Here is a 12,932-nt window from a genome sequence, read left to right as displayed (position 1 = left end):
CTCTCCCTAATGCTGTTAGTTAGAACGAGAAATCATAGTTAAAAGTGTAAACAGCTAATCGCAATTGCACAAGCTACCACACTCTATACCATCTGTCCTCCAAGCAGCATATAAAGACCAAAGCTGTTCACCATTGCCCTAAGTAGCCCATAGCTTCTCTACACGGGTTCCTATCAGCATCTCGAACTTTGACAATATCAAATGCGATATTGTTGACGCGAGAATGCAGAAAGTGCAGAACATCGAACAGGTAAATGGAAATCTCTGTAAGGGGAGATTTCCATTTACTATAATGTAGTGCGGTCTCAGAGTTGGTATATTTAAGTAGCAGGAGGTGGGGGGTGCAGGGAGGCTTGCCCCCCTGCCTACACCCTTCAGTTCTTTTTTTTGTTTTTTTTTTTTTTTTTTTTGCTTTTTTATATCGGCATTCGAAAATTTAATAGTTCAATCATTTCAGTTCGATATTTTGTGATTCAAACTATTAAATTTTCGATATGCTGATATAGACCCTCTCTACACTACCCAAAGTATCTGGCAATTGCTCCACATATCTCATATGCTACAGTAGCTTGTGCATTGCCCATTCTCACAGTTGCAGTGTGACCCATATTACTTAATTTATTTTGTCAGACAGTGTAGTTGTACAACTGTATAATAAAAGGCAGTCTACCCTTACTAACTAAACTTAATTTACCTCAATCAATTATATAGTAACAAGCAGTGTGCCCCTAGCAACTAAACCTAATGTATCTCATTTAATTCATATAATAACTCACTGCAAACCATCCATAAGAATATCTGCCTAGCTACATTCTTCCATAGTATAGCTAATTAACTGTCTCATTAACTATATATAGCCCTCAGTGAAATAGTAATTGATTCCAAGATACTCTCCGGACCAAGATAGAAGGTCAGCCTGCTGACGTCCCTTCCATTGGCAGCCTAATAGCACATGGTCTCCTTAGATAGTGCGGTAACTGCCTTATTATCATAAATAATAAACTCTATCTCAGCCCGAGAAATTCTATTTGTGAGAGATGCAAGTATTCCACAAATATGGAGGCTTCACTCTCCCAAAAAAAAAAAAAAAACACTGACTGCGGGCAGCATACACACAACTACCACACTCTAAACTAAACCACATTAAAATGTCTTATGCTGGTGCTGAAAAAATCATTGCCAAAGCATCCTAGACCTATGAAGACTAGGTCACAGCAAGAATTGGCCATCACATCACCCTCAGACACTGTTTCAACAGAGGCATCAAGTGTTAAATTATTTCAAATTCAGTATACCAGATCACTCTACATATAAAATGTTTCATTGGCTGGTGCCAGGATCACTGATATCTCAAGGGCACTTTAAATCCTTTCACCGAACAAATCTGAATATGATATGGTGTTGGTTCATAGGGGGGGGGGGCGGCTTAGAATGCAGAACTCTGCGGGATGTACACAGAGAAATGTCAGAACTCTTCATGCATGTACAAATACAGGGTCTATATTATCTAATCGAAGAGGCATTACAGCGAATGCCTCTTCATCGACCCTTAAAGAATGAACCACCAGTTATGCGAATGGCCAAAGCAGTGATTTTTTCCTAGGGAAAAAAATGCTTGGCCATTAGCATGAATTTGCACCATTCCCCACTGTAGTGCGATCTCGGAGTTGGTATATTTAGTTAGGGGGTGTGAGGAGCTAAGCCCCCCACTTTGAGGTGTTGTTAGTGATGTTTTGTTTCTGGCTGGATCAGTGATTTTTTTTTTCCTTGGAAAAAAATTGCTGATTTGGCTATTCACGTAACTGGTGGTTCGCTCTTTAGGGATCGATGAAGAGACATTCGCTGTAGTTCCTCTTTGATTAGATAATATAGATTCCAAATGCATGCAAGCATCTAGTCTTGAGTGGTATGCTTTCTTTCTTCAAGAATGCTGCCTAGCTACAAAGATAAGACAGTTAGTTTCACTAACTAGATAAATAGGTGGTTGAAAGATAAACAGTTGGCATCAAAAACTGGCTAAATAGTTTGTGCCTTTCCTTGGGGATCCAGAGTGAGTCATAACTGGATGAAATGCTTGACAGTCCTACTTGCTCTGCAAACAATGGCCTGTACCTATCATTCCAAGGCTTCTTAATACTGGTTAAAATATTTATTGCCATCATAGTGCCTTTTTTTGCAGACTACAGCTAATGGACCTCCCAAGGTAGCTAACATGTTAAATCCAAAACAAAATCACATTAAGGTGGCTCTGCTCAGTGCCAGAAGTCTCAACAACAAACTACCTGATGTTGAGGCTCTCCTGCATATAAACCATATCCATATCTGTATAATTACTGAAACTTGGATTAAATGTTCAGAAAGCACTTCCTTCATTCCAGGGATTTCCACCTGCCATTCTCTTAGGCACAATGGCAGTTGTGGTGATGTCTTCATGTTTGTTAGGGACCGCATAATCTCTAAACAGACTCCCAGAGACCTACAAATGGAAGTTATTGAGCATGAAATTGCACTAAAGGGGACAACTGACATTTTATAGTCTGTATAGGATACCCTATATGTCCACTGAAATTCATGTAAGGTTCCTATATGTACTTGAACTCCATATAAACAAGAACTCCATTATTTTGAAATATTCTAACTACCCCTCAGTAAACTGGAATGTGTATATCTCCAATGTAGGACATATCAAAAAATTCCTAGCTTTAATACACAAAAACTCCCTGGACCAGATTGTTAACAAACCAACTAGAGGACATAATTTTCTTGACCTGTTCCTTCTGAGTATAACTTCTTCATTTAGTCTTCCATTGGAATCTCCTTCCCCAGTTAATTTGTGTCGTAAATTAGTGGCCTTCACCTTCCAAATCGCTAAACCCACTGCAACCAACATCTCATATTTCAAAGCATTCAAATGTACTAGTCTCTTCAAAGTCTGTGACAAAGTTTCAAATTTCACTTAAAGCAGTAACATCCCAGATGTTGCCACAGAAGGCAGCTTTGCAGGGGAGTTCTGTGCCTGTTTAGATAAAGGTATAGAACTCATAGTCTCTCACAGGTTTAAATATTCCAAGAAAATTAAAAACAAATCACCTAGTGGTCCACCAAAATAAGCTTTACAATAACAGTAAAAAACTAAAGTATAAAGCAGATCAAAAGACCCACATTATCAACAATATTATCAGAAAATTACTAAAAACTTAAAAATGCCATTATATCTACTAAAACAGTCCATGAACATAGACTAGCATCTCAAGGTAAGGGGAATTACAAATCCTTCTTAAGCTACATTAGGAAACTAAACGATAACACCCAGCATAGTCCTGAGCTTATTCATAGTTCATAGTTCTTCTGATCCAGTGAACATTGTAAAAATACTAGCAAGCAAATTCAGTGTGAATTGTGCCCCAGAGGTGATTAGCCAAAACCCTTATATCCGTCAATCTCTGATTGCCCTTTATCACTAAAGAAGTTGTACTGAATGTGTTCTCCCACACTAAAACTATGTCCTGCATGGAGCCTGATAATATACTTGGCTGTTCCATAAGCAGTAAGAAACAAGCCCTGGCAGAGACAGTCCTTAAACTGCTTATTCAGAATATAGCCACTGACTTTGTCCCTGAGATTTGATCACTGCAGTAAGGATGCCAATCCACCAGGGTGACACCATCACTGAGGAATAATAGGCCCTTCAGCCTCATGCATCTTATTTACAAAGACAGGGACACAGTATAACTAAAATAATAAACTTCTTCTTCTTTTGGCTGCTCCCGTTAGGGGTCGCCACAGCGGATCAGCTGTTTCCATTTCTTCCTGTCCTCTGCATCTTGCTCTGTCACACCAAGCACCTGCATGTCCTCTCTCACCACATCCATAAACCTTATCTTAGGCCTTCCTCTTTTCCTGTTACCTGGCAGCTTCATCCTTAGCATCTTTTTCCCAATATACTCTGCATCCCTCCTCAGCACATGTCCAAACCAATGTAATCTTGCCTCTCTGGCTTTGTCTCCAAACCTTCCAACCTGGGCTGACCCTCTAATATACTTATTCCTAATCCTGTCCATCCTCGTCACACCCAGTGCAAATCTTAACATCTTCATCTCTGCCACGTCAAGCTCTGACTCCTGCCTTTTGTCATTGCCACTGTCTCCAACCCATATAACATAGCTGGTCTCACTACCCTCTTGTAGACCTTCCCTTTCACTCTTACTGGTACTCATCTGTCACAAATCACTCCTGACACTCTTCTCCACCCACTCCATCCTGCCTGTACTCTCTTCTTCACCTCTCTTCCAGACTCACCATTACTCTGAACTGTTGATCCCAAGTATTTAAACTCATCCACCTTCACCAGCTCTACTGCCTGCATCTTCACCATTCTTCTATCCTCCCTCTCATTCACACACATATATTCTGTCTTAGTCCTGCTGACCTTCATTCGTCTTCTCTCTACAGCATATCTCCACCTCTCCACGGTCTCCTCCACCTGTTCCCTACTCTCACAACAGATCAAAATGTTATCTACAAACATCATAGTCCACAGAGACTCCTGTCTGATCTCGTCTGTCAGCCTGCCCATCACCATTGCAAATAAGAAAGGGCTCAGAGCTGATCCTTGATGTAATCCCATCTCCACCTTAATGATAAACTATGAAATTAAAAAGCTCATCAGACTAGCCCTCCAAGTGTTTGGCTTTGTCAAGAGTAGATCCTGTACAATAAATCTGGTTAACTTTTTTGAAAGGGTAACCCATGCTGTTGCCAGTGGTCATGCTGTCCACATGGTTTACCTTAATCTGGCCATATTATTTGTCAACATCTTTTAATGCTAGTATAGTTAAAAAGCATGATTCATTACAAATAATTTTGTGTGTGGTCAGATGGATAGCAAACTGGCTAAAAGATAGAAACTACATGGTGTGAGTAGCAAGGTCCTCAACAGAGGGTATGAAGATGACCAGTGTTATTCATCAGGGTCAGTGCAAGGACTGTGTTTGGTCAGCATTTACTTTTATGCTTTCTAACCAATGAACCAAGAGCTCTGGTTAACAAAGTCTGAAAATGACTGTAAACTAGTACTCATTGTCAGATCACTCTCTGATGCCCATACCCCTCACCAAGAAATTGTAAATACCTGATGTACTAAAATGGGTTCAGAGTAAATGCTAAAAAGTGCAGTTCTGTCACATTTGGTAGACAATCCTCCATCCAGCATACAACATACACAATAACTGACTCTGAAATGAGAATGTTTTTAAAGACTTTGGAATTTGGTTCCTTCTCTTTTGATTAGAATGCAATGACAGTAGTCAGAGATTCATTTTAACCAGATCAGCTAATTACCATCAACATATCATCCCCTTATATTCAGCATTGATTAGACCAATTATTAAATGCAATGCCCCCTTTAGGATCTACCTCATTAGATATATCAAACAACTAAAAAGATTCCAAATGTTCCTTACTAAGAAAAATCACTGGCTTAAAAAATGTAAGTTACCAGAAAGTACTGGAAACACTGTTCATTTATTCAGTGCATTATAGACTACTGCCTTGCCTTCTGTTTGTTTAGGGGCCCGATGGTCATGGTTCTGTTGTATCTCCATAATCCAAGTACTCCCTCAAAAAATAGAATTAAAGATCTAAATCTTCATTAGCAAATAAAGAAAACATGGTTGTGAGATAGTTCATTATACAGAACCTCCCCACTAGAGGAATAGACTCCCACTGCAAATTAAGCAATGTGACACATTGTTTTCCTTCATATAGGAACTGAATAACTGATGGGTATCCACAGAATCACCCCTGGACTGCCTGGCCTAGGCTTCTTTCAAAAAAGAGGTACAGTCTAGGGGTGGGTACTCACAAGGTATAAATGATCACAAGACTCATTTGCTTTGTATTTCCTGAGATTGTGTTATTCTAGGGAAGAAACAAACAAAAAATACATCCCAACAATGTGAGCTGCACAACTTTATATAGAATTTATGTACTTAGATAGTTAATAAAACTCTAGAAGGAATTACTTGCTCATTATTTACTGCAGTTTAGTTTCTTTAGCGTATCATTCACTGCCTGGGTTAAGTTGCTGTCAAAATAATAGGATTGCTGAACTCACCTTGGACTGCGGTGTCCTTTCAGTCTTGTGCATTCTGTGTTTTGTGCTGAGTGAATCTATTTCCCTTTAAGCATGTTAATATTCCATTTCTGTTATTTTCAGCTGCAAATGTCTTGAGAATTATATTTTCCCTGATATAGCTGGGATAAAAAAGGTGAGGTGTCTGCGATAAATACCTTTGCTGTTCCATGCAAACGTCAGATATTTCATCTGCTGCACATTCTAATAATGAAATGTGCTCTGCATTCAGCATCTTACAGGGGCTTCAGCATTTGCTTCTCTGGGAGATATTAATAAAGCAGGATTGTCTAAGCCTTTTTAAAGTTTTCAAGTCACAATTTGTTAGCGCTACACTTGGAGAACAATGCTTCTTTCATGTGAGCTAGAACATAAACAGTTTTTATTTAGAGATCGTAGTCTTTTCTTGTTTCTCCTAGATTTAAATGGTTTATTTATATTAACAGACTATTTTTTTTCTGTTCTTTTACTATTATGTACATGTGAACTACTCATTTGGTGACTATTTATATATAGATGCTTACAACATGAAAAGTTGCCAGTATTTGGTATATACAGGAAACACACTCCTATCTGAAGTCCATCAGAGCTTCTTCCTCCTTTCTCCACTTGAGTAGCCCTTCACTCAAATGCTGTAAGTAGTTTATATTCTACTGCAAACAGTTTTAATGGCAAATCATGTTTCTTACACTAACACTAAAGGAAGGATGACATATACCATTGTTAAACTGATTCTTATTGCTACATCTAAAGATAGATTCAAACTTAAAGAAGGATATTTTTTTGCCTAGTAACTTAATGAGGGCATCCAATACTATCCAGTGGTCATTTTTATTGATGGTATTAAGCAACGTTGGCCTGGAGTAAAATATATTGCATTGGATTAGTCAGACAGCCATTCCACCTTGGACAGAAAGCTATCTAGCTACTTTGCTGTTCTCAAGGTTGCCAAAAAGTATGTCCACTCCTCCTGTTGTTGTTTCTTTTTACCACAGAACCAGTGAGTTGATTCATGCAATCAAAACCACAGATGGAGTTTAGAAATGCAACTTGCCAAAAACAATAATATATACATATGACTGTGTTCTAACATTGTTTTAGTTACAGAGGATCAATCCCTCCCATACTGAAGAGGTTTGGGAAACTTAAAGAACTTTTGAGATTGTCTGTGTGTCAGCTAAGAAACTTCCAGTACTCCAGCACCCAGTAAACATTGCTTCTTGCTCGTCTATGGCAGATGCTTCCATAAAAAGCTTGCTGCTCTGTTTGATTTTTCCTGTTTCCCAGAAGATGACAGAAAAATGCAGACTGAATTCCTGCCCTCTTTCTAAGCAAGCTCATAGTCTGTCAGCTAGATTAAAAAAATCAGTAAGGCTAGCAGACATCAAAAGGTAGATATACCTCCATGAGCATTTAGTAATGAAGTCTACACAGAAGTCAAAGATGCCAAGGGTGATACTAATGTTAAGTAAAAAATAAATAAATAAAAGTGTATTGCAGGGTAATCATCATAGGGTTATAGTGTTCCAGAGTATGAGGTTTTCTAGGCAGCAGCAGCCAAATCCGAATTGGTGCAGACAGAGTACAGGCAGAATTCCTTAGGAAACCTGACTATTGGGGTTACAATATGCTGCAAAACCAAGAAGTGCCTTTAAAGACATCTGCCACTATTATGCAGTGATGGAGAATGTTGGGTGTGTTTCTGTAAAATGATTCTGTGAGTAAGGCCAGTAAGTGCGTGATTCCTATGGTCTAATCTAGGAGCAGTGATTGTGGGTAGACATTTTTGATTCAAAGGTGAGAGCCAAGCCTGGAGGTATAGACCTTCTGCAATTGTATTTGTTTTTATGTATTTGTTTTCCATTTGTTAACTATGACAGCTTTACTGAGCTAGTTGCCCTTTTTCAGAAGAAGCTAATGCAGAAAAGTTCCACATATAAGATACAGTTATTGTTAAGCTGAGATTAATACTTCAGTATTTAATGCCTACTACAAGTACTTGCATGCTGTTATCTCACAACACACTCGCTCGCTTGCTACCTCTTGCTCGAAAAGGCAAGTGCTCTAAGTCCTACTAACTCAATCTTCCGTAACTACTTAGCCCTCTCAACACACTATCCTACAAAACAGTAGAGCCTTACCAGAGCCTAACTCTAACCCTAACATATTCTTCTCAATCACTAACTTTGAATCTTCTTTCCATCTCCTTAAACTTAAACCCCCCTTCTACTTCTTAACCCTAAGGCTACCTTCATATTCCTTAAGCCTAAAACCACATTCTTGCTCTCTAACATTAAAACTCGCTTCCCACTCCCTAAACCTAAAACCCCCCAACCCACCATATAAACCAAAAAATGACCCCACCCACTCCCTAAAAAAAAAGCCTTTTTGACCTTTACCCTAATCTGCACTCCCACCCCTTCCCACTCCCTCAGCACAACTGCTGTACTTAATTCATTTCCAAGTAAGCTGCAGCAGCTGCCTGCCTGATCTGGTATTCGATTCTGAGTACGTGACAAGTGGCAGGCTGTAAAACATTCAAGTCCATGGCTTCAAGACAGCAGTCTGAGTGCTTGTCACTACAGAGCTTGTACAACACCATGATACATGTGTTACATACACACTGAAGGATAGTAACAAGAAATATTAAACAGACTTGTTTGCATATGCAGTATAGTAGACAGTATTCATTAAATACACATCTGGAGTCACCTACTATATAATTTCTTAACACATGAACTGATAGAGCAATATAAGCTGAAGTAAATAATAAAGTGTAGCCATGTGCTCTGCTATTGAAACACATTAAAGTAGATGAAGAGGATAGCTTAAAAAAGGTAAGCATGTGACTAGAAAAGGGTGGATATTATAACAAGTATTACGGTAAAAGGGGGATGACAGTAGAAAGACCGAACATATCTAGGTACATGGTAATTTTAAGAGAAAAGAAGAATATAAAAATAATATACATTAATGCTTTGTACTGTGATGTTTTAGATGTGCACTGTAGAGTAGAGAGAGAGAGAATCCCAATAGTGAAAAATTACACAGGATATACAAGTAAGGTTCTTGACAGTAGGGTCCAGAGAAATAAGGAGAGTATAGGTGTAGACATGGAACTGAGAGAAAAGAGAGGTGATCCTATTAACAAAATGTAAGGTAGAAGAGCAAGATTCCTGTCAGTGGGATTAGGAAATATAAGGAGACTATAGACCAGAGAAAGTGATATGTAATGTATAGTGTTTGGGGTGTAGCCTTGATGGCTGCATATACATTGTAAAATGTGTCAGTGTGCTGTTTTCATGTTGTACTTGTGCAAGAAAAATTCCATTTTGTTATGAGGTGAATTTTTTTTTTTTTTTTTTTTTACTTTTGTTTGGAAGTTTTTTCGTATATTGCTCTCTATTTCTTTTGGAATAGAAGTTCACAGTTTAGTTGCAGTAGTAGAATATAGTACATCACCATAATAACTATTTGATTTAAATAGAAGTAACTGGTTCTATTCAAAAGATTGAAGTGATCTTGGAGTAAACCAGGGCATTTGTCTGGTTTATAGCAAATGTGTACAATAATGCTGTTTTAAGCTATATATTGCCATGCACATGGTTTCTGGACATATCTTCAACTGCACAGTACATTTCAGTATTTTTGGAGGATTAGCATATACCTTTAAGAGTCATAATTTAAAAGTATAGCATGGAAGGTGTAACACTGCTAACACAGTAGATCTTTCAGAATGGTTTATAACTCTATTGTGGGGGTTATTTATGATACATTAGTGATGGTTAATGTTGTTCACTGCCTCCTTTTGGGAAAATAATCTACACATGAAGTAGTAATAGTTAGTACCACCTCTTAACATGGAGTTTGTGGTGATATAAATTATTTGTAATGTATTGCGTCTTCCCCATTGGACAAATTTAGTTAAATGCCAATGGTGTTCACAACAAGTTTTATATGTAGTTCTGCTGAACTTTGTACCCTGTTGGCACTGTAAGTCGAGTACACTAACTAACTTATTTAACTAACTTAATTAGACAAACGTTCTTAACATTGGTTCTTTAAATCTCTTGTAGTTAGTTGGCATACCCAGGCAACAAATAAATATAAATAAAAAATAAATATAGAAGGATATGTTAAAAAGTGAATATTTTATGCTTGGAATATTTATTTAAATCATGTTTCACTGACCTCTTTTTTTAAGGTAAGTCTAGCTGTGACGAAAGAAACAATGTGCTTTTTATTTTTATTTATTTATTTTTGTCTAACAAATTATGTACAGGTGATTGGATATGGCTGGACAAAACCACTGTGGCCATTGTAAATTGGGATGAAAAAAGCCCTTCTCAAGATGAATACTTCAAATGTGTTGAAATGAGTGCAATATATGGGACATGGAGAAACACACAATGTAAAAAGTACAATGGCTTTATCTGCAAGATGAACAAAAGTAAGTAACACACTTCCTGTACAGCTAAATTAAAATGAGGACTTTCTGAAAATCCTGCTTATAGTTTCTGAGCTTTTACAAGTAATCATCCTTTTTCTGAGTTATTTGTTTTTGTTAACAAGAATAGATTTTTCATAGCTTATATTCTCAACAAATGTGTACTGATAGAGAAACATAGAGAGGCCAGTACAGTAATGAATCCAATGCTTAATTATATCACCTTCCTTAAATATAACATGGAGTTTGCATCACACACTGTAGTTTCAGCATAAAATTATAATATTTAGGACAGTATTTATAGTCCTGCCCTCAATGGTGTATATTAGCAATCCATGAATAGATGTGCTACATCATTATATTAATATGGTCAATGTTGATCATTCGTGGTAAGGAAATACAGTGACATTTTGGTAAACACACCAAAGTAGGGCAATGGTGTAACATGCTTAAGACATAAGCATTAGGGTGAGAGCTATTACAAGTTTGTGTATTACTGTGATTCATAGAGGTAAACATAAAATGGCCTTATTTGCATATAAAATGCATAAATGGAACCTGAACTTAAGTTAGTAAGCATCAATCTATACGGAAATGTAAAAGTTAGGTGGTAAATTAATTCAGAGACTGGAAGGGAAAAATATTTATATTTCCTGCCATATTTTTTTAAAAATAGGTACGATTATTGATTTAACTTCAAGAAATGTTTGATTGTTTTGCTTTTTAGTGCTTGTGCATACATGAACAAGGTGTTGCTGCAGGAAATTATTCACTTTGGTGTCATTTAAGTGCATGTGCATACAAGGACAAACTACTGAAGTGATTATTGGAGGAACTCATTTTTGGTGTCAGCGAAGTGCTTCTACATACACAAACAAATTACTGAAGGGTTGCTGGTAGCAATGATTCATTTTGATGTCACTGACATGTTAGCAAAGTGGTTGTGCGTACATAATCAAACTACTGAAAGTGTCATTGGGAATATAATTTTATATTGATGCCATTTAATGCTTGTGCATACATGGACAAACTACTAAAGGGATCACAGGGGGTAATAATTAATTTTGGTGTCAGTAAAGTTCTTGTTCATACATGAACAAACTACTGAAGAGATCATTGCGGGAAATTATTTTTTATTAATGTCATTTAATGCTTTTGCATATGGGGATGAACTATAGAAGGTATCACGGGGGAGAAATTAATTTTGGTGTCAGTGAAGTGCTTGCGCATACATGGTCTAACTACTAAAGGTGTCATGGCGGAAGTGATTCATTTTGGTGTCAGCAGACAAACTACTGAAGGGTTCATTGAGGAAATAATTTTACATTAATGTCATTTAATACTTGTGCATATGTGGACAAACTTCTAAAGGGATCACTGAGGGAAATAATTTGTTTTGGTGCCAGAGAAGTTCTTCTGCATATGTGGACAAACTACTGAAGGGATCACTGGTGAATGTTTCATGTTGGTGCTTGTGCATACTTGGGCAAACTACTCAAGAGATTGCTGAGGTAATAATTCACTTTGGATTATGTAAGTGCTTATGCATGCATGGTTCATGGTTTGCAAAGTAGATACAAAACATACAGCAATGCTTTTATGAATTGATATGTGTACCATGCACCTATTGGACTTTGAATCACAAGAACACTTCATTAACATACTCTGCTTTACACAATTTCTTATTTATATGACATTGAACTTAATTTGCTTAGACTCAATTGCAGCCATTGTGCATTACTGTACAAATCACTCCCTATTTGTATTCACTCGCAAACATCACAAATAACCCTGCTGAGTTCACGCAATGACTATGAATACCACCATTAACCTTCTTATCGACACTGAGTTTGTCATACTGAATGCAACTACAGGAAAAAATTATTTCAACAGTCTTTGTTTCATTCATTTTCCCTATATTTGCAAATAGATTGTATTACAATTTAAACTATAAAAAGACGTTTTATGTGTGATACAGAGTTGAGCAGATCAGCTGAATAGGCAATTATATGGCTGCTTTGTACCCTCACAGGTCTGTTATTTTACTCTCCTACAGAAGTACCTTACACCACTGATCTGAGTTGCACAGGCCAGCTGTTTCATACCTAAAGCACAAAATTCAGTAAAGCAGTAAATAGATCAAACATACTTAGTGTCTGCAACTCCCTATCATGTTGTTGTGGCCCTACAAATATGCAACACTTTTTCTTCTTTTTGTTTGAAAGTAGGGGGGGATTACAGCTCATGGAAATCTGAGCATTGCACTGACTGGGGGAGCATGATTAATTTTCCAATTAATTTATCCTTTAGCCAGCTACTACATCAGATATCTTTTCTGATTCCATTTGCCGT

At 37.4% G+C, this 12,932-nt stretch overlaps 1 protein-coding gene across 1 annotated transcript in view; it reads left to right on the top strand.

Annotated features, from left to right (window-relative positions):
- LOC122796779 (macrophage mannose receptor 1-like) overlaps positions 1-12,932 on the top strand; it is a 154,020-nt gene that overhangs the window by 49,277 nt on the left and 91,811 nt on the right. The window contains exon 3 of the mRNA XM_044065507.1: positions 10,416-10,583. Coding sequence (XP_043921442.1) covers positions 10,416-10,583 — 168 coding nt within the window. The remainder of the gene's footprint in view (positions 1-10,415; positions 10,584-12,932) is intronic.

Source organism: Protopterus annectens, chromosome 3.part0 (genome assembly GCF_019279795.1).
Source record: "Protopterus annectens isolate FY-2018-M chromosome 3.part0, PAN1.0, whole genome shotgun sequence".
Lineage (NCBI taxonomy): Eukaryota > Metazoa > Chordata > Ceratodontiformes > Protopteridae > Protopterus > Protopterus annectens.
The sequence above is the reverse complement of the archived record's forward strand: the minus strand, read 5'-3'. Positions and strand labels throughout refer to the sequence as shown.